The following is a 22,465-nucleotide window of genomic DNA, read 5'->3' on the forward strand; positions in this document are numbered from 1 at the left end:
TTGAAGAGTTTCAAATCAAAGGATCTTCTTTTCCGTATTCACTTAAGACATGTGCTGGATTAAAAGAGACAACTGGAAGGAGAGCAAGTGGCTACATTGTGGAATCATTGGATAAGAGTGTAAGCCTTCATCTTCCTACACTGCTAGAGTGCAATCAGATTCCTAACATTCGTTCTGAAATTCCTACCCCAGATGCAGCACGTCATTTCAGTCACCTGAGGGATATTGCTCATGAAATACCGTCCCTAGACCCAGATGCTAACATCCTTCTCCTCCTTGGTAGGGACCTCATTAGGGTCCACAAGGTCCGTCAACAGATTGATGGTCCACCCAACGCTTCATTTGCTCAAAAGTTAGATCTTGGATGGGTAGTTATAGGAGGCGTATGTCTTGGAGGTGCTCATCGACCTGCTCATGTAGATGTTTTTAAGACCTCCATACTTGAAAGTGGTCGCCCCAGTTTACTCTGGCCTTGTGAAAGTCAGTTCCATGTAAAAGAGCAGTATGGCACAAAATTTCAGTTTCAAGATCATCTTGCATCAAAAAGTGTAAGTGCTTTAGCAACATGTGCAAGCGAGAAGCTAGGCCAATCAATCTTTGTTCAGTACATCCAGAGATCACAAGCTTGCACTGTCAGTGGATGATGACAGGTTTCTACGCATAATGGACAAAGAGTTCTACCAAGATGAATCCAATGGCTGGGTGGCTCCTTTGCCATTTCAAGTTCCCAGAAGAAGGCTTCCAAATAATAGAAAGTATGCTTACAGCCGTCTTTCCTCACTTCGTCATACTTTGGACAAACGTCCTCAAATGAAAGCTCATTTTCTTGAGTTTATGGAGAACATGTTCTCTAAAGGACATGCAGAAATTGCTCCCCACTCAAGAAAGACCAAGAATGCTGGTATCTGCCATTGTTTGGTGTTTATCATCCGAAGAAGCCAAGCAAGATCCGTGTGGTCTTCGATTCTAGTGCACCTTATGATGGAGTCTCATTGAATGATATCCTACTTAAGGGGCCAGATCTCAACAATACCCTCCTGGGAGTGTTGCTAAGATTTCGTAGGGAGCCAGTGGCGATCACCGCTGACATTCAGCATATGTTCCACTGTTTTTTAGTCAGAAAGGATCACAGAGATTTCCTGCGCTTTCTCTGGTATCAAGACAATGATCCTGGTAAAGAAATAGTGGAATACAGAATGTGTGTACATGTGTTTGGCAATCGTCCTTCTCCTGCTGTTGCCATATATGGTTTGCATAGAGTGGCCAAGGAGGGAGAAAAGAACTTCGACAGTGAAGTTAAAGAGTTTGTTGAACATGATTTCTATGTTGATGATGCTCTGAAATCCTTCCCAAATGAAACCGCAGCAATTAGTGCTCTGAAGCAAACTCAAGACATGCTTGCAGTAGCAAACCTTAGGCTACATAAAATAATCTCCAATCGACCTGCAGTGATTGAGGCATTTCACTCTGAAGATCGGGCTGTGGATATCAAGGATGTTGACCTCTTCTTTGAAGATACTCCAGTCCAGCGTAGCCTAGGAGTGTCATGGAATTTAGCATCAGACACATTTACTTTCCAAGCTATTGACGATAAGAAGCCATTCACCCGGCGAGGTGTACTGTCAACTGTAAACAGCTTATATGATCCTTATGGTTTCATTGCTCCTGTTACCATCAAAGGCAGGCTGTTGCTTCGGGAACTCTCAAAGCAGACTGAAGACTGGGATTCTCCATTACCTGATGAAATAAAGCCAGAATGGATCAGATGGAGGAATTCCTTACAAAACCTGCAAGATCTAAAGATACAACGAACTTACTCATCTTTCCCTACTTCAGAGGTTCAGACAAGGGAATTGTGTATATTTGCAGATGCATCCGTGAAAGCTGTTGCAGCTGTAGCTTATCTGCGATCCACATCTCAAAATGGCCAAGCAGATACTGGTTTTGTGTTTGGAAAGACAAAGTTGGCACCACAGCCAGATCTGACTGTTCCAAGATTAGAACTCTGTGCAGCAGTTCTGGCAGTTGAGATCGCAGACATGGTTGTAGAAGAAATAGGCTTGCAGTTCAATAATATCCAGTTCTACACAGATAGTAAAGTTGTTCTTGGGTATATTCATAATCGAACAAAACGCTTTTATGTGTATGTGCACAACAGAATCCAACGAATTCTTCAGTCATCTACTCCTAGTCAATGGAGCTATGTTCCATCAGATGCCAATCCTGCAGATCATGGGTCTAGATCTGTATCAGCTGATTATCTCAGTAGTACAACTTGGCTTACAGGGCCAGATTTCTTTCAGAACACTCCATCCTTAAATGCCTTGCTTCAAGAGAACTATGACCTTGTTGATCTTGAAGTAGATCCAGAAATCCGACCACAAGTGATTTCATGTTTAACTGCAGTGCCTACTCAGTTCCTGACTCCTGAGCGTTTTGAACGCTTCTCCAGCTTGAATAAGCTAATCAGAGCGATCGCTCATTTAAGCCACATCTCCCAGTCATTCTCCCATTTAACGAAAGAGCCAAGATGTAGTGGATGGCATCTTTGTAGTAACAGTCCCACAAATGAGGAGTTGGAAAAAGCCAGGATTGTTATCCTAAAGAGCGTTCAAAATGTAGCCTTTCCTGAAGAGCTAAGTGATATAAAAGCAGGATGCAATCTCTCACCTAAAAGTAGTATCACGGAAACTTCATCCTATTCTGGATGACAAAGGTCTTCTGCGCGTTGGAGGCCGTATTGCTCAGGCAGGTCTTGAGAAGGAAGAATCCAATCCTGTGATCATTCCTGGTAAACATCACGTAGCAACCTTGCTTGTTCGACATTACCATCAAGCAGTCAAACATCAAGGAAGGCATTTTACTGAGGGAGCAATACGAGCAGCAGGGTATTGGCTGATGAGTGCCAAAAGATGCATTGGAAGTCTACTTAACAAGTGTGTGACATGTAGAAAGCTTCGCCATCCTACAGAGCTCCAACTGATGGCAGATTTGCCAGCAGAAAGACTTCAAGTGGCTCCACCTTTCACATATGTAGGAGTCGATGTATTTGGACCATGGCAGGTTGTTTCTCGCCGCACCAGAGGAGGCTGCTCCAATTCCAAAAGATGGGCAATCATTTTCTCATGTATGTGCACAAGAGCAGTGCACATTGAAGTTGTAGAGACATTGAGCTCAAGCGGATTCATTAATGCTCTGAGACGTTTTTTTGCAATAAGGGGACCCGCTAAGCAGATCACGCTCTGATTGTGGCACAAACTTTATTGGAGCAGTGCAGGAGCTTAAGATGAATAAAGAAACTTCAGGCTCTGATCTTCAGAAGTATCTACAAGAACATGCTTGTACATGGATATTCAACGCTCCCCATGCGTCACATATGGGAGGTGCTTGGGAAAGGATGGTGGGTATAGCCCGACGTATTCTTGACTGTATGTTGCTTGAAGGAAAGTCCCTGCATCTCACACACGACGTTCTGGTAACCCTCATGGCTGAAGTGTCTGCTATCATTAATGCACGCCCTCTCGTGCCAGTATCTTCAGATCCTGAAGTTCCTTTAATACTCACCCCTGCTATTCTGTTGACCCAGAAAACCTGTTCGATCCCTCCGCCACTTGGCAAGTTTACAGATAAAGATCTTTTCAAGGCTGAGTGGAAAAGAGTTCAAAATCTTGCAGAAACATTTTGGACAAGATGGGCCATGAGTATCTTGCCACTCTACAGAGTAGGCAGAAGTGGCAAGACAAGAAGCCTTGTCTCAAGGAAGGAGACATTGTGTTGATGAAGGATAGCCAAGTCAAGAGAAATCAGTGGCCTATGGCTATCATTGCAAAAACACTGCCTAGTAAAGATGGTCTTGTGAGGAAAGTGGAGTTGAAATTCATCAGAGAAGGTGTGCAGAAAAACTTTATTCAGCCCTATATCAGAAGTGGTTCTGCTTTACTCCCCTAAGATATTAGGAGTAAAAAAGCTAAAGTGAGGTATTTACATACCCCAGGCGGGGAGTGTGCTGGACTTTAAACTTCGGTTTAAACAAGGACTTTTATTTTGATACTTATTTTTGAGTTTCCTTAGTTTTCCTATGGCTTCCTGTTTAAAAGAGGAAGTAGGCCATATTTCTTCTGTGCTTGAGTTGTGCAAGGTGCTCCATGTGGTTGCAGACATCCAGCTTCATCTTGCCTATCAAAGCCCTTTGCAATGCAATATCTGTAAGTGACTGTTTGATTTTGTTTAGTGAGCATTATGTGTACTTTTATTGTTGTGCTATGTAATGTAGCATTTAATTCAGCATGTTTGTTACTTTTTTCTACTCAAGTTTACAAAGTATTGCTGTTTACAACTGTATTGTTGTTGGTTATTTGCCTTGTGTGTTTGAGTGTGCTCATTTTGATGATTTATCTAATTTGTGAAATGCATGTTTGTGTATTTTCTCTTCTTTGTAGTTTCACACTTTTCATGATTAAACTACATAAATTGCACCTTCGTGGAGTTTACTGTGGAAGTGTTTAGCGACTGGATAGCTGGATTGATTAAAACAGTGAGGCCAGTGACACTTTCATTTGGGAATCAGACTACACTGGTCACGCTGTATGTTTCACATTGTAGATTCAAAAGAACCGGCTCATTAGAGTCATTAATATTGTAATCAGATTACACTGCTCACACTGTAAGTTTCACATTGTAGATTCAAAAGAACTGGCTCATTAGAGTCATTAATTTGGGAATCAGACTACACTGGTCACACTGTATGTTTCACATTGTAGATTCAAAAGAACTGGCTCATTAGAGTCATTAATGTTGTAATCAGACTACACTGGTCACACTGTATGTTTCACATTGTAGATTCAAAAGAACTGGCTCATTAGAGTCATTAATTTGGGAATCAGACTACTCTGGTCACACTGTATGTTTCACACTAGATTCAAAAGAACCGGCTCATTAGAGCCATTAATTTGGGAATCAGACTACACTGGTCAAACTGTATGTTTCACACTGTAGATTCAAAAGAACCGGCTCATTAGAGTCATTTGTTTGGGAATCAGTCTACACTGGTAACACATGCTAGCATCGCCTAGCGAAGTGCTAAAACATGCTAAAAATGTGCTAGCATCATGCTAACACATGCTAGCATCGCCTAGCGAAGTGCTAAAACATGCTAAAAATGTGCTAGCATCATGCTAACACATGCTAGCATCGCCTAGCGAAGTGCTTAAAACATGCTAAAAGCGTCTAGCATCATGCTAACACATGCTTAGTATCGCCTAGCGAAGTGCTAAAAAATGCTAAAAGCGTCGCTAGCATCATGCTAACACATGTTAGCATCGCCTAGCGAAGTCGTTAAAACATGCTTAAAACGTCTTAGCATCATGCTTAACACATGCTAGCATCGCCTAGCGAAGTGCTAAAACATGCTAAAACATGCTAGCATCATGCTAACACATGCTAGCATCGCCTAGCGAAGTGCTAAAACATGCTACAAACGTGCTAGCATCATGCTAACACATGCTAGCATCACCTAGCGAAGTGCTAAAACATGCTAAAAACGTGCTAGCATCATGCTAACACATGCTAGCATCGCCTAGCGAAGTGCTAAAAGATGCTAAAAACGTGCTAGCATCTATCTGTCTGTCTATCTATCTATCTATCTGAGGGTCAATATCTATCTATCTATATATCTATCTATTTGAGGGTAAATATCTATCTATCTATCTAAAGGTAAATATCTATCTAGAAGAATCCTTAGAAGAATCCTTTATTTTGGTCACATATTATACACAGTTTTTTTGCATATATACAGTGAAATGTATTGGTTTTCACATATCCCAGCTAAGCTGGGGTCAGAGTGCAGGGTCAGCCATGATACGGCGCCCCTGGAGCAGATAGGGTTAAGGGCCTTGCTCAAGGGCCCAACAGTGTCATCTTTGTGGTGCTGGGGCTTGAACCCCCGTCCTTCTGGTCAGTAAACCTGAGCCTCAACAACTGAGCCACCACTGCCCCTATCTATCTATATCTATCTATCTATCTGAGGGTAAATATCTATCTATCTCTCTATCTATCTATCTGAGTGTCTATCTATCTATCTATCTATCTATCTATCTATCTATCTATCTATCTATCTATCTATCTATCTATCTATCTAGCAACTAAGTTAAACTTTTAACTACTTTAAACTACAAACTACTTTAAACTTTAAACTCATTTAAACTATAAACTACTTTAAACTTCAAACTACTTTAAACTATAAACTACTTTAAAATTCAAACTAATTTAAACTTTAGACTAATTTAAACTTTAAACTAATTTAAACTATAAACTAATTTAAACTTCAAACTACTTTAAAATTCAAACTAATTTAAACTTCAAACTACTTTAAACTTCAAACTTTCTGGTCCAAACTTTCACAAGCCAACTTAAAGTTTGTCTCGACGAACTTTTTCTAGTTTTATTTGAAATCATACTGAATTGTGGCTTTTAAAGATACATAAATATTGCTGAAAATGTCTTTATGGAGAAAATAAATTGTATTTTTACTTCTAGAATCCTACTGTTCAGCTTTGTATCCATCAGCATTCTTCATACTTTGAATGAATATATGAAGTGCTATGGGTATATGAAGTGATATTGGTTAACAGCTAAATCAATTAGGTTTAAGTATTTTTATCAAAGGCTATTATTGTATATTCCTATTTAAACCAACATACAGTAGTCTCATGACAACTCATATGTAAAAATTTGTACGAGATAGCAAATTCGTGCAATATCGTACAACATGGCTTGTATAAAAAGTATGACTTTTATTCCGATAGAGACCAACTAATCAACAAAATATGAATTTCAAATCAATAAAATACAGGCATTATATTTTTGCTGAAACCTCAGTGAACAAATTTGGTTACTCATTACATATTTATATCTATGCAATACAAATGATTGTTGAATGTCAATTTTATGCTTTCCTCATCTCGTTCCAAACCCCAATGTGTTTCTTTCTTCTGTGGTAAACAATAGTTATTAACTTTTAATGAATACAGTTAAGTTAATAATTAAGTTCCTATTAAAATCATGCTTAGGTTTAGGGTTTTGTGGCAAAGGGTTAACCGATATGGTTAGGTTTAGGCAAAGGTGGTTCTAGGGCCACCGTATTTTCAGGGCTTAGCCTAGACATATTGGAATATACTACACTTTGTAATACAAGTTTAAATGTTACATCTGTGGGGGTGTCATTATCTAATAAATCTAAAGATTTTACTAAACCTAAAACTTTTGTCGCAGCCTCAGAAACGCTGAAAGATAAGAATTTGCGTGCTTTTAACGTTATGTACTTCAAAAAAGTTAAAAAACTATTTTTGTCCCTTGTGGCTTTACATTATTCAGTGCACATTGTGTACAGTTGAGAGTTGAAAGGCCTTTTGTTGATTCGTCGGGTGTTTTAAGTTCGTTTAGAAGATAGCAGGCAGTTAATAGGCTAAAATAGACCATAATGAGAAAAATGTGGGTAAAGAATTTAGTTGGTATTCGACATTATTGATACTGTAGAAAGACCGGTCTCAATAACTTACCTAATATAAAAATATATTAATATTTACACAATCAAATAATTACTGAAAAACTGGTACTACTGGCATCACTAGAAGATGATAACAACATTCAGGCTTTACTAAAAGCAAAAGTGTGTACATTTTTCAGTGTTAAAATACTTTCTCCTAACCCATCTTAATATGCAGAGACAGCTCTAAGTAACAGGTTAATTTTCTTAAAAATATATAAAAACACTGTCTCTATAAAAAATTGCTCTGTTCGTTTTGAGCGAGCCGTCTCATGAGACACAACAACAGTGACCAGTGTTTTTTGCAGAACGCGGCATTCTGATGCGTCATATAAATGAGAACGGCATTTTCCATACACCGCTAAAGGGATTAAGAGAAAGTGGTATAATACACCTCAGTTTCACGTTAATTTGGCCATGTAAACACATAAGCAGTGTTTTGATGGGGGTTTGAAGAGTGCGTATGTGCGTGAACAGACCTGATATCAAACATTATAGAATGGAGCACAACATCAAGTCAACACAGTGGAAAAAATTCAACACTTCTTTGAGTACAGTGGGAAAAACACATACACTATAAACTATACCCATTTATACACACCAATGTAAAATATAAACTGTCCCTCACATTCACGTATATGCGCTTGTACATTGGGGGAATCCCTGAGTTTTACATAAGAGGGAAACCCCACTATTGCAGCGCAATTCCACTGCAGGTCACCATAGAAGGTTAAGGAAACAAACACAGCAACAACTCTGGAATATCTGGAAATAAAGCTAAGCAACAGAGTATAAAATAGCAAAGTCTTCCTCGGAAGCCATGTTTGATTTTACACAAGAGTCACTAGGATATTACGTTGCTGTGGAGAAAGCTGCTTACTGAAAAGATTAAAGAGTATGTCACTTATATATTGCAGCCTTTCAACTTCTAAATTGGAAGTTGCAGCTCTACATAAACAGTTCAAGAGATGTTTTCCTTCAGTTTCCTCTTCCTTCAATTTCGGGGAAGCATAGCTAGAATAGCTCCTGATCATATTCTGATACCACAACAAAGGAAAACACAAAAACGGAACTTTGATTAAAAAGCATTGATTGCTGTAGCTTGAAGTGATTGTTTGGAACCAGAGTATGCAGTTACACACTCATTGCAAAGGAAGGGTGAAAGATAGACTACAGAGATAAAGTGTGAGATTGAGAAACAGAGATAGAAATTAAATGACTTACCAACAGGGCTGCACAGATGGGTCCATGGATAATGTAGAGAAGAGAAGTGTTTGAACTTATCCAGCAGCTGTGGACAAAGAAAAACAAAATTAGGAAAAACAAAACAAAACAATGAATGGGTAAACAATACATAATATGTTCTGTGACATTACTGCTATGATTTTACAAGATGTTCAACAGAGCCTCTGCCTGGTCAATGTATTTCTGTGTCCTGACAGAAGCTGGATTGTTTATTCTATTATAAGTTTTAACAAAGTTTTATTGACACACAATAACAAACAATGAACTTACTTGTCATTGTAGTAATAACTCCTGGCTATTGCGTGGATAAATGCAGGTATTAATGGGAAGCCTGCAAAACATTTGAAAATATTTTTATTTTTTATTTTTTGTAGTTGTAGTAAAGAGATAACATACAGTTGGAAGCAAAGGTAACAAAGTTCATACAGTAAGGACAACGTAGCAGCGTCACCCTGGGCATTTTGATGAGGTGAAAACATACCCCATCCTAGAAGGTAATACCACATGAGGTGCTGTTTCTCAGCAAAGACGGCCACCACAATAAGTGTGTGCAGGTAGATTCCCTCACACAACATCCAGAAATAGTTACAGCCCAGGAGATAATGGTGAATAAACACAGACACCTTACAGCTCACCTGGAAGAAAACACGTTTTAACCCTCTGATGCAGTGGATCTTTAAACGCCATTTTTAACCATTTTTGTGATGTTACATCCAAACTACCATAGCAAATAATAAATAATAAAACAAACATAAATTCAATCTGGTGATGCACCAAGTACTACTGGGTGTTTTCCAAATGGCAGTTTGGCGCCTTTGAAGGGCACTGTGGGAAGGGGACAGCACTCGAAATTTAGTTCCAAACAAAAGAGAAAAAAAAATTTCACGAAGAGCCCTTTTACAAGACTATGTAAATAACGTGAAAACATATTTTCTTACTTTTTCGAAAGAAAGGGCGCAAAACAAGAGTCATTTTACAAGACTATTAGTGAGTTCTTCGAAGGGAGTAGAGCATATGCATGATCACTTTCAATGGGAATTCGCAAAAATGGAACGATCACATTATTGTTTTAAAGTAAAAATATACATGAATTCTTTAATTTCTCCTTTGTAATTTAACAACAGGTAACAGATTCCTTGTAAGTTTTGCATACTTACTAGATTGGCTTGGGCTACTTCTTGGTTGTTTGCAACACAAGTGAAAAAGATGATGGTTATAACAGAGTTTAGTACGAAGGAAAAGAAGAGATTCTTGTGTAGAGTTATCCTTTGGCAACTTAGGCTCCTGAGTGAGAAACCCCCCCCAGAAAGATATGTTAGATTAAATGACAAGGGAGGCAAGTTTCTATGATATCTTAGTCAGTATTTTTGTGCAATACACAATTTTTCCACATGACTTACTTGAAATAGAAAAATATCCCTAGAGAAGTCAACAAAGATATAAGCGACAATCCATGACCAATCAAAGTCAAGTAGTAGAGATTAAGTGCTGTCTGAAAAAAAAAAATTAAGGGTTAAACCCTTAATTTAACATGACAACCATAGTTTACTATTCTATATATTTGCAAGGAAAATGAATGATTTGTAGAGCTGTTAAAGGGCTGTGTCAGTTGTTAATAATTTTTTTGTTCATACATTTTAGCATTTACATTTTTAATGCTTAAGTAAACTGTAACAACATATGACAAGAAAATTGGGTAACATTTTCCACAAAGCCCATATTTATAATGCAATGTAAAGGCATTATACATTCTATTATACTGCATTCATATTGTCTCATTAAACAGCTTATAATAAGTTATAACTTCTAATAAATAATTGTACCTACAGTTATAATACATTATAAGACTTCCCCTATTCATAGTTATACTTAAGTGTATAATGCATTATAACACAAGAAACATCCAATTTTAACACAGCAGAAGTTAATAAAGTTAACTGTATTTGTGCTCTCATGCAAAAACAGCATAGTGTAAACAGTCAAAAGGCTTTAAGACGTGATCATATTATAAGTGTTCTTTGATGTACAAACATTAAAGTTTATTGAATAGAGTCCAGTAGTTCAGTTTGATTTTTGTGTTTACACCCAAGAAGGTTGGTTATATGATTTTCAAGTGCCTTTCTTCAATATCTACATTGAATGTGTGTTATTTTGTATTTGTGGATCTGTAATGTACAGTATATAACTTCCAGCATGACTTATAATGTCTTATGGCCAGATAAAATATCTTAAGACATTGCTTTGTCACTGTACTTAACTTTTATATACAGTACATTACAAATATATATAACACAGTACTTTATAACATCTGCAGATAAAATTGGATGTTGCTTGTGTTATAATGCATTACAGTCTTTGGTATAACTATGAAAAGGTAAGTATTATAATGAATTATAATTTTGGTTACATTTATTTATGAGAAGTTATAATATATTATAAGGTGTTTTATGAGACATTACTTATGCATTATAATGCCTTTACAATGTATTATAAATATGGGCTTCATAGAAAGAGTTAACAAAAATTGTTTTGTGTACAAGAAACGTATGAATTATTAGAATAAAATGGACCGCTACTATAAAACTTAAAAGATCCTTTAAATGAGTCTCAAATATCCTATTTATATATTCCAGATATATATTCTTCCAGGTTACTGGAGGAACCATTAGCAGTCTTTAGAGTTTTTTCAGGAACCAATAATTATTTTCTCAGAGATCTAAATTGATTCTTCAGAGGGCTCCTTCAGTGTGATATCTGAAGAACCTCAAATGGTGCCTCAGGAATCTTTCAATTTTTCCAGTGTGGGGTTTCCAGGACCTTGGGAAATCCTAAATTAGAGCTCACCCTTTTGTGATCAGTAGACATATGCTGACAGCCTGTGTAATTTGTCCATGTTCTGTTACTCTCCGGGTGGACAAACCACTGGCCTGAATCAGTGCAAATCTTCGTCGCCATTTCTGATAAAACATGATTCAATAATCAGTTATTAATATACAGTAATTGAGGCTTTATTATGAAGGGCTCTATTTTCGTAAGCGCGTAAAGTGCAGCACTGTGCGCTACTTCTTATCCAATTTTCGTGAGTGCGCAAATTCTGAGCACGGGTGGGAGTGTTTGCGCTTTCTATGGGTGTATGCGCACAAACTGTGGGTGTATTGCATGTTAATGAAGTGTCGCAAAAACACAATTTGCTATTTTCCTGAGAAATAGGTCATTGCGCTAAAACGTTTCAATACCTGTAATGTCTGTCTGTTTAAATTTAATTTCTACACTTGCAATTTGGAGATTTCACCAATAAAATGTGGTAATAATGTTCATGTCCAAACTCTGAAAATATAGTAGAACATCAAAATATGTCCATGATGATCACTGTTATTTTCTGAAACAAAAATGTATGAGATTTATGTCAAACTATCTATCAAGGTTTATTTTAAAAATTTTATTATGCTTATAATTACAATTATATTTATGATCTAATTTGTATTGGTATTTTCCACTTGTTGATGTAGAGTGATTTTTAAGTCACTGCAAAAGTGGAAGGAAGAAGTTGGAGAGGGTAAAATGTTTGGATTTGGTATTCTTTTTTACCACTTCATTATTTTGATTAGATTTTTGTTTAGTTTGAAGTGTAATTTGAATTTATAAATATTTTGGTTTTATTTTTAAATGAATAAAATGTTTCTAAATCGACTGGTAGAAGTGAAGTGAGTGCTGATACAATCACTCATCAGCGGTGCACTTAGCACTAATGCTCTTAAAATAGGGCCTGATGTCTTATGGATACAAAGTAATTCAAACAAATCTTATGTGGGAATCACCTGAGGTGTCAAAGTCATCGTAGTAGTCCGGACAGTGCTGGGCCGAGGTGACACCTGCTTCCAAATCGTCCCAGCACAGCCATCCATCCCAGGTCCGTTTACACATAGAACCATCTGTAATACAGTCATTTAAATGTGTTATTTAAAACAAGGGCTTTGTTGAACAATACAACTGCTTTTTTATAATTACTATGCTAGACCACCCCAACACCTGTTTTCAATAAACTAACATGTATATTTGCTCCTGATGCTCAGACTGTCATGTAATTGTTCTCATACAGTACAAAATTTCATTATTAGAGGTAATTGTTTTTCTCAGTGACTAGTCAGATCACAGCCGACTAAACGTTTTCAGTTTTCAACTTAGAATCAACAATAAAATCAATCATGTGTGGTAAAAGTTTATAGTCCTGGCTTACCAAAAATTAGAATGGAAATACATTTTCTGTAGAAATAAGAAATGTTCACCTGTTTTATTGTGATTAGTGTCTTTCATAATCTTGTTGTCTTTCATAATCTTCTGGTAACATTCAAACTGCGCGGTCAAAATGTTGTGGCGAGTAAAGTCCATTTCATGAGCATTTTTTTGGGCCGTACCTCCAGTGTTGTTCTCTGAGCGGATCACCACAAAAAACTGTTCAAAGGAATGAGAATTAAAATTGAACATACATAAACCTTTGAAAAAATGTATGATTGTTTTTCAGTTATTTTTATTTTTGAATTGTATAATTGTTATGCATGATGTGGCACATGTATAATTCCTATATAAGAGTCCAAATTACAAATATAGTACCTCAGATGTTGCAGACAGTAAAAGAAAGATAATCCAGCATCCAAACATTGTTGCTTTTTTTTTTTTCTGTGTCCAAATGATCTGAATGTTTCAGCTGAAAACAAGCACAGAAAATATGAAGAATTATTACATATTTAAATAAAGAGATGGATGAGAGATGAACAGACAGACTGATCAATAGACAAAATAAGGATGCTTGGTTACAGTTTTTGGTTTAGGTAAGTGTATTAACCCAAAAGAGTCTTTAAGGAACTAAAAATTTAAACTAGATAGGTACATTTCCTGAAGAAAATGTGAGTGGTGCTTGCCGTGGCAAAACTCGTCAAATAGCATTTTATAACTGCTGAGATATGTGTTTTTTACTTCGGTTGCTAGGGTACCCCCATCTGGTTGCTAGGCAGTTACCATAGTGATATTTATGAAGTCTCCTTGCTATCCTGAGTAAAATCAGTCAACCCGGAAGTCTCTACGATGTTCTGATCCAGAGATATGTGATATGTTACTCGGTTGCTAGGGTAACCCCATCTGGTTGCTAGGCAGTTACCATAGTGATACTTATGAAGTCTTCTTGCCATCCTGATTGAAATAAATCAACCCAGAAGTCTCTTCGATTTTCTGGTGCATAGATATGTGATTTGTTACTCGGTTGCTAGGGTAACCCCATGTGGTTGCTAGGCAGTTACCATAGTGATACTAATGAAGTCTCTTTGCCATCCTGATTGAAATAAGTCAACCCGGAAGTCTCTACGTTTTTGTGATGCAGAGATATGTGATTTGTTAGTCGGTTGCTAGGGTAACCCCATGTGGTTGCTAGGCAGTGACCATAGTGATACTAATGAAGTGTCCTTGCCATCCTGATTGAAATAAGTCAACCCAGAAGTCTATGCGTTTTTGTGATTTAGAGATATGTGATTTGTTACTCGGTTGCTAGGGTAACACCATCTGGTTGCTAGGCAGTTACCATAGTGATACTAATGAAGTGTCCTTGCCATCCTGATTGAAATAAACCAACCCAGAAGTCAGCTACGTTTTTCTGATGCAGAGATATGTGATTTGTTACTCGGTTGCTAGGGTAACCCCATGTGGTTGCTAGGCAGTTACCATAGTGATACTAATGAAGTCTCCTTGCCATCCTGATTGAAATAAGTCAACCCGGAAGTCTCTACGTTTTTGTGATGCAGAGATATGTGATTTGTTAGTCGGTTGCTAGGGTAACCCCATCTGGTTGCTAGGCAGTTACCATAGTGATACTAATGAAGTGTCCTTGCCATCCTGATTGAAATAAGTCAATCCGGAAGTCTTTACGTTTTTGTGATGCAGAGATATGTGATTTGTTAGTGGGTTGCTAGGGTAACCCCATCTGGTTGCTAGGCAGTTACCATAGTGATACTAATGAAGTGTCCTTGCCATCCTGATTGAAATAAACCAACCCAGAAGTCAGCTACGTTTTTCTGATGCAGAGATATGTGATTTGTTACTCGGTTGCTAGGGTAACCCCATGTGGTTGCTAGGCAGTTACCATAGTGATACTAATGAAGTCTCCTTGCCATCCTGATTGAAATAAGTCAACCCGGAAGTCTCTACGTTTTTGTGATGCAGAGATATGTGATTTGTTAGTGGGTTGCTAGGGTAACCCCATCTGGTTGCTAGGCAGTTACCATAGTGATACTAATGAAGTGTCCTTGCCATCCTGATTGAAATAAGTCAATCCGGAAGTCTTTACGTTTTTGTGATGCAGAGATATGTGATTTGTTAGTCGGGTTGCTAGGGTAACCCCATCTGGTTGCTAGGCAGTTACCATAGTGATACTAATGAAGTGTCCTTGCCATCCTGATTGAAATAAGTCAACCAGGAAGTCTCTACGTTTTTGTGATGCAGAGATATGTGATTTGTTAGTGGGTTGCTAGGGTAACCCCATCTGGTTGCTAGGCAGTTACCATAGTGATACTAATGAAGTCTCCTTGCCATCCTGATTGAAATAAGTCAACCCGGAAGTCTTTACGTTTTTGTGATGCCGAGATATGTGATTTGTTACTTCGGTTGCTAGGGTAACCCCATCTGGTTGCTAGGCAGTTACCATAGTGATACTAATCAAGTCTCCTTGCCATCCTGATTGAAATAAGTCAAACCCGGAAGTCTCTACGTTTTCTGATGCAGAGATATGTGATTTGTTACTCGGTTGCTAGGGTAACCCCATCTGGTTGCTAGGCAGTTACCATAGTGATACTAATGAAGTCTCCTTGCCATCCTGATAGAAATAAGTCAACCCGGAAGTCTCTATGTTTTTGTGATGCAGAGATATGTGATTTGTTACTCGGTTGCTAGGGTAAGCCCATCTGGTTGCTAGGCAGTTACCATAGTGATACTAATGAAGTCTCCTTGCCATCCTGATTGAAATAAGTCAACCCGGAAGTCTCTACGTTTTTCTGATGCAGAGATATGTGATTTGTTACTCGGTTGCTAGGGTAACCCCATCTGGTTGCTAGGCAGTTAACATAGTGATACTTATGAAGTCTCCTTGCCATCCTGATTGAAATAAATCAACCCAGAAGTCTCTCTGATTTTCTGGTGCAGAGATATAGTTACTGCTAAGCGGTTGCTAGGGTACTCTGTGTAGTTGCTAGGGAGTGGCTTGGCAGCTGCCAATCATGAATCTCCAAAGGCTGCTTGTCAGTATGAATGATATAAACCAACTCCCATGCCTCTGTGACATTCAGAATGGAAGATATCCCTCTATGGATTTTGGTTGTTAAGGTGCTTTCGACAATGGTTGCTAGGGAGGGGCTAGGAAGTGTTGAAGTGATGCATGATTGGCTGTTTGCTGTCCGAGTCAAGCAGAGACCACCCTTGTGTTTCTATGACACTTCTATCCGGAGATATCCCTTTGATCTCTTTCAATAGAAGTCTATGGGACTTGTTGCTAAGGTGCTCTTAATGGTTGCTAGGGCGTGGCTTGATAGCTTCACAATGATCCTGAGAGACTGATTGGTTGTCTGAGTAAAATGAGCCCACCCCATCGTCTCTATGACACTGTGATCCAGAGCTATGTTCAATACAAATCCCTATGCCTTTTCATTTCATGGGCCGTCCTACACCATTATAAGTCAATTGGGGCATTTTTGGGCAGCTCCTGCCCCCAGGGGTGCAACTTTTACCCCATATTGAGGTATGCTCTTACAGAGCCTGCCAGCCTCTTCAAATGTGGCAAATCACTGCGTTTCTCTGAAATCCTCAGCTTGGAGCTGTGAGCGTCAAAGTTTGTCGCAATGTTAAGTCTATGGGATTTTTAGGCGCTTTTTTGCCCCTGGGGCAAATACCGTACCCGATAAACTTATAAAAGTCATAGCACATGTGTCCTCAATAGGCCGTTCGATTTGACACCTCATTAGGTGGGTCTACGCCAAGCGGTCTTGGGGACGAGTTAGGTGCCGAAGTTTTGTTAAGAGATATAAAATAAATAAAAATAAAAATAAAAATATAATAATAAGTATGTGAGATTACAATAGTGATGCTTTGCAAGCACCACTAATAAACACATTTTGGGGGAAGTGTGCTTTTCCTAATGACCTTCTAGTGGTTATTTTTGTCAAGCAACTGACAGTAAACAAACAGCTAGTGCCAGGTAAACTGTGAACCTAGTGTTGTTACCAGGAGTGTGGTAACAGAACTGTTGTTAAGTTGGAAAGAATAGGAGGGAATCAAAGCTTTCTTGAAATACCATCATTAAAAATGCATTATAGAGTTCTCTGTTTCTGTTTTGGTTCATTCAATACAGGGGCGTAGATTACAGGGGACAGCCCCCCCCACACACACACACAATAATTATATCATGATCAATGGACACTTGTTAATGCTTCATGCATCAACTCCTCCGATTTTCAAGCCAAATCTACGCCCATGTTTCTATACAAATAACATTACAAATCAGTTTTAAACTGTGCAACAAATATTCACCATTTTTACATGTTTCATGACGTGCAGACTGATTATACACAAGCCGAGACTATTCTTGTTATGGTGTTCCATGTGGAACCATCAGAGCGTTCTGAAACATCTTTAACATCTGCCTTGATTCTGTTGTTATTTCCTTTTTAAATTAATATGGTATGGCCATGGCCAAGGGGCTGAAACGTCATGTGATTCTTTTGTTTGGCTTCCAAACATTTCCTGCTTGGATGGGGACCGAAACCACATGACAAGACTCATATGTGGAAAATTATCCTTTTGTTTTTTCTTTAGTCTTGAAAATGAACATGCTTCCCAGAAGTCTGGACAAAGAGAATGAATGTACATTTGGAGGACTTCCATTAGGATCTGAATAATTTTCTCTTAAATAGCCATATTCTTTAAAGACATTTCTGTGTAAAGTAACAGTAATACAAAAAGAGTGGTTAAACTTGCTTACATTTCTGATTTAAAGAGTTTGATGTCATCATTTACTCACCATCATAGTGTTCCAAACCTGTATAACTTTATTCTTTAGTGGAAAAACACAAAAGGAGACCAAGGCTAACATTCAGAAATTTCATTTTTGGATGAACTACCCCTTTAATGACATATAAAGACTCTCCAGCCCTGTCTGAATCATCAAAGAGGAGCAAGCAATCACAATTCCTTGAATAACCATAGGAGTAGTTCATCACATGAACTATGGACACGTTCCACTGAAGTTTGACAACCAGAGAGTGTCCAAACTTTTGAACAATTTGTTGTTTAATCATTTAAAACCTAACAGACGTGCTTTGTGAAATGTTTTGTTTGCATGTGCTTTATTTATTTAAAATAAATGCCACTTGAATAGATCTTTTGTTATCAATTGCAATGACATTCGTCATTTTTTTTTTAAGTGTGGCCAAGAGGTGTCCAAATATTTTTGGGCGCTACTGTATACCTAGATTTCTGTCCAGCAGAAAAGCTTTCATTTGAAAACGTATTGATTGAGTTCATCACATGTATACCTCTCATCTATACTAGAACAGTGTTGCACTGAGATGTTTTACTTTCAACGCTCTCTCCAATGCCATATACTTTGGAAAATTTTGATGTTAGGGAACTAAAATGACATTTTGACATGAAAACGGATTAGTGTGGATTTTGCCTAAAATGTATTTTGGATAAAATGCATGTACTTAATTAACCAAATCTTAAATGAAATTATGCATAGCTGAAAGAATCTGCAGGGGTCATTTTCTAATATAAAGAATAACTTAAAGGTGCACTCAGTAATTTTTTCCTTATTTAAAATGATCAACTCCTAAAGACATGAATTATAATTTTGCAATATATGTAGAAAACCACCTCACATTAAAATAAAGACTCCAGTCATATAAACATGATGTTTAATGTTATTTGACACATTCACTCATTGATTAAATCAAAGCTGACTGTGAATACTACATTTGTATAACGGCATCCGAAACTGAAAACTATTGATTTTTAATGATGTTGCATCCAAGCAGCTAGGTATCAGTGTAAGTTCAAAATGACACAAAGAAAAATGTTACTGAGTGCACCTTTAAGAGGTTTTAAGCAGGGCTTGATAAATAATGACCTAAAAGCCATAAGTAGGCATGTAAGTGTATTCTATAATACGGTATATCACCGTAATTAACATGCACGATATTGTTATCATGAGCACTTTCAAACACCGTAAATAGTTTTAGATAACCATTTAGTCAAAAAAAGTCTTATTGCTCAGTAGTTTTTATCCATCAGTGAATCAAGATTCACAAGACTGTGTGAATGCGGCATAAATGACACATGCACACAGTGATGTATACAAAACAAACGTGGATGAGAAGCATGGCAAAAAAAGGAACACAGCAGACCCTTTATCTACCCTCTAATAGGGATAACTCAAAAGTGTTGAAGTATTTTGGGTTCTATAAATATGCAGAGGTATTGTTGGTCGAAGATGTTTTCCCTTTGTGTAAAATATGTAGCAGAAAAGTGGCAGAGAAACATGGGAACACATCCAACATGTTCGCTCATCTGCGGGATAATCATCCAGAGCAATTCAGTGAGATAAACGTAAGCTGTGACAGTTCTGCTCATTTTTCCAAACTGTTTTGGAAATCTGAGAGACCGTATCGGTTACCTAACGTAACCTCGGTTCTCTCTAGATGAGGGAACGAGTATTGCGTAAGCTAGCTTACGCTACGGGAAAGATTCATCTTTTCTGAGATATTGAAAAATTATCCTTAATTTTTGTATCCATTGTCAACGCAGTGCGGCAGCTGCAGACCTTGAGCGGGCTAGCTAGCGAGCTCATAGGTTGCTCTGTGGCAACTGCTGCAGCCTATAGACGAGCTTGGGCGAACTCGCATCCAATGAGAGGCGTCCGTGCGCTCACTGCATCAAAGCCCGCCAAAATGGGTGTGACTAGAGTGCATATAAGCGTAGTTCAGTAGGCTGGAACCCTGGTTTTCATTGACTGAAGCGAAAAGTCGCCGTGGCGCTGAAGCACGGCCGGCTACGCAATACTCGTTCCCTCATCTAGAGAGAACCGAGGTTACGTTAGGTAACCGATACGTTCTCTTACGAGAGGTTCTCTCGTATTGCGTAAGCTAGCATCCACTGTATGAGCCCCAGGGAATTAAGGGGGACCCGGGGAGCCCTTATGAGTGGGGAAATAATATTTGGCCGGCAAGAATGCGGGTCATTGATTGTGTAATACATAAGCACATAGTGGGAAGGGAGCGACAGAGCGGCGGTGCCGGTCTGTGTGGAATGTGTCCCATCAGTGCAGCTCACCAGGGGAGCTGTAGCGTATTAAACCGCTAGTAGTTTTGCCTGCAGAGCGGGCACTTCCATATTGTAAAATCTGACAAAGGTGGAGGGGAAGTCCATCCCGCTGCCACACATATGTCGTGAATGGAAATCCCGCTGGACCATGCCCACGAGGATGCCATGCCTCTAGTGGAGTGAGCCCTAATGCCCAACGGGCATGGCAGGTCTTTTGACGCATATGCAGCAGCAATAGCGTCCACTACCCATCTAGATAGTGTCTGTTTCGAGGCGGCGAGACCTTTGGTGCGCCCGATCGAAACGAAAAGCTGCTCGAGCGTCTGAAAGCAGCGGAGCGCGCAGTATACAATCTCAGTGCTCTGACCGGGCAAAGGAGATTGGCGTCGCGTCGCTATCCGGTGCTGGCAGCGGCGATAGGGAAATGACCTGTGCTCTGAAAGGAGTACCGATCACCTTGGGAACATAGCCGTGTCTAGGCTTTAAAATGACCTTGGAGTCACTTGGTCCAAACTCAAGACACGCAGCTGACAGACAGCGTGAAGGTCTCCCACACGTTTGACTGATGACAGGGCAGTCAGAAAAGCGGTTTTGAGTGAAAGGTATTTCAAATCCACGGATTGAAGTGGTTCGAAAGGGGGCTTTCATAGTTTCGAGAACTATAGAAAGATCCCAGATAGGAACCGATGGAGGCGCGGGGTTCATCCTTCTAGCTCCCCTGAGGAAGCGGATGACCAGCTCGTTTTTACCCCATGACTGGCCGTGCAGGGGTTCAGCTGAACGCCGCAACGGCCGCCACATACACTTTGAGCGTGGATGGGGATCTGCCCTTATCCAGCAGCTCTTGTAGAAATACGAGCAGCGACGACACCCCACATGTCCGTGGGTCCAGGTCTCTGTCGGTGCACCATTTTGAGAACACAGACCATTTTGACGCATAGAGTCTTCTCGTGGAAGGGGCTCTAGCGTGTATGATGGTGTTTATTACTCCTTCTGGCAGAGCGACGGGTAGTCGTTGATCACCACGCATGCAGCGCCAGCTCTGGGTGGGGATGCCAGATTGTGCCGCTGAGCTTGAGAGAGGAGATCTGCTCTCACTGGGATGGGCCACGGCGCTGTCAGTGACAGCTGCATAAGCTCCGGGAACCATGTCTGATTCTCCCAGCGGGGCTATGAGGAGCACCGAGTGACGCCGTTTCCTGATCCTCTGCATTACCTGTGGCAATAGCGAGGCGGGAGGGAAGGCGTAAAGCGGGCGTCTGGGCCAGTCCTGGGCCAGCGGCGTCCTCGCTTCGAGAAAAATATTGGGCAGTGAGAGTTCTCTTTGGGCGCAAAGAGGTCTATCTCTGCTCTGCCGAATAGGTGCCATAACGTCTGGACTGTTTGAGCGTGCAGGGACCATTCCCCTGGGGAATATTGTCTCTGGACAGTCTGTCCGGGCCGTCGTTCAGGTGGCCTGGCACGTCGCGTCGCCCTCAGCGAGCGCAGGTGGCACTGGGACCAACTCAGTATGCGTTTTGTCAGATGGAAGAGGTTCCTGGATCTGACACCGCCCTGACGGTTTAGGTAGGATACCACAGATCTGTTGTCCGAACGGACCAGGGCGTGGTGACCCTGAATGACCGTGGAGAAAGCGCCTGCAGCGTACTCGACCGCTATCATTTCCAGACAATTTATGTGAAGGAGCTTTTCCTGAACTGACCATAGGCCGAAACCGGAGAGCCCTCGCGAGACCGCGCCCCAACCCGTGTTGGACGCGTCTGTCGAGATGACTTTTCGGCGAGATACAGCTCCCATTGTCACTCCCCGCTGATACCATTCGGCCACTGTCCAGGGCTGCAGAGCTGATATGCAGGTCTGAGTCACCTTGATGGGCTGGCGGCCTGTGACCCAAGCCCGGCGAGACGCGCGGTGTTTAGCCAATGCTGAAGCGGGCGATGTGCAGTAAACCCAGCTGAAGTACTGCTGCGGCTGAGGCCATGTAACCTAGCACTCTCTGGAATTTCTTCAGAGGCGTGAGGCTGTTCATCTGAAAAGATGCGGCTAGTCGCTGAACACGGCGTCTGGCGCTGTGTAGATAAGCGAGCCGTCATTGCCACGGAGTCTAGTTCTATTCCCAGGAAGGAAATGGTCTGACTGGGCTGTAGTGAGCTCTTGGTCCAATTGACTGCAAGACCCAAACTGTTCAGATGGCTGAGGAGAACTGCTCTGTGAGACAGAAGCTCCATATGTGACTGAGCCATAATCAGCCAGTCGTCCAAATAGTTCAGAATTCGCAAACCCTGACTCCGCAGGGAGTGCGAGCGCCGCATCCATGCACTT

At 40.0% G+C, this 22,465-nt stretch overlaps 1 protein-coding gene across 1 annotated transcript in view; it reads right to left on the reverse strand.

The window, feature by feature from the left end:
- LOC127646764 (calcitonin gene-related peptide type 1 receptor-like) overlaps positions 1 to 22,465 on the reverse strand; it is a 37,950-nt gene that overhangs the window by 8,678 nt on the left and 6,807 nt on the right. The window contains exons 2-10 of the mRNA XM_052130628.1: positions 13,400 to 13,493; positions 13,075 to 13,240; positions 12,607 to 12,720; positions 11,633 to 11,745; positions 10,189 to 10,280; positions 9,946 to 10,072; positions 9,270 to 9,423; positions 9,059 to 9,119; positions 8,768 to 8,834 (exon numbers count right to left, since the gene is read on the reverse strand). Of these exons, the coding sequence (XP_051986588.1) occupies positions 8,768 to 8,834; positions 9,059 to 9,119; positions 9,270 to 9,423; positions 9,946 to 10,072; positions 10,189 to 10,280; positions 11,633 to 11,745; positions 12,607 to 12,720; positions 13,075 to 13,240; positions 13,400 to 13,447 (942 nt within the window). The 5' untranslated portion in view covers positions 13,448 to 13,493. The remainder of the gene's footprint in view (positions 1 to 8,767; positions 8,835 to 9,058; positions 9,120 to 9,269; positions 9,424 to 9,945; positions 10,073 to 10,188; positions 10,281 to 11,632; positions 11,746 to 12,606; positions 12,721 to 13,074; positions 13,241 to 13,399; positions 13,494 to 22,465) is intronic.

Source organism: Xyrauchen texanus, chromosome 7, assembly GCF_025860055.1.
Source record: "Xyrauchen texanus isolate HMW12.3.18 chromosome 7, RBS_HiC_50CHRs, whole genome shotgun sequence".
In the NCBI taxonomy this organism is placed as follows: domain Eukaryota; kingdom Metazoa; phylum Chordata; class Actinopteri; order Cypriniformes; family Catostomidae; genus Xyrauchen; species Xyrauchen texanus.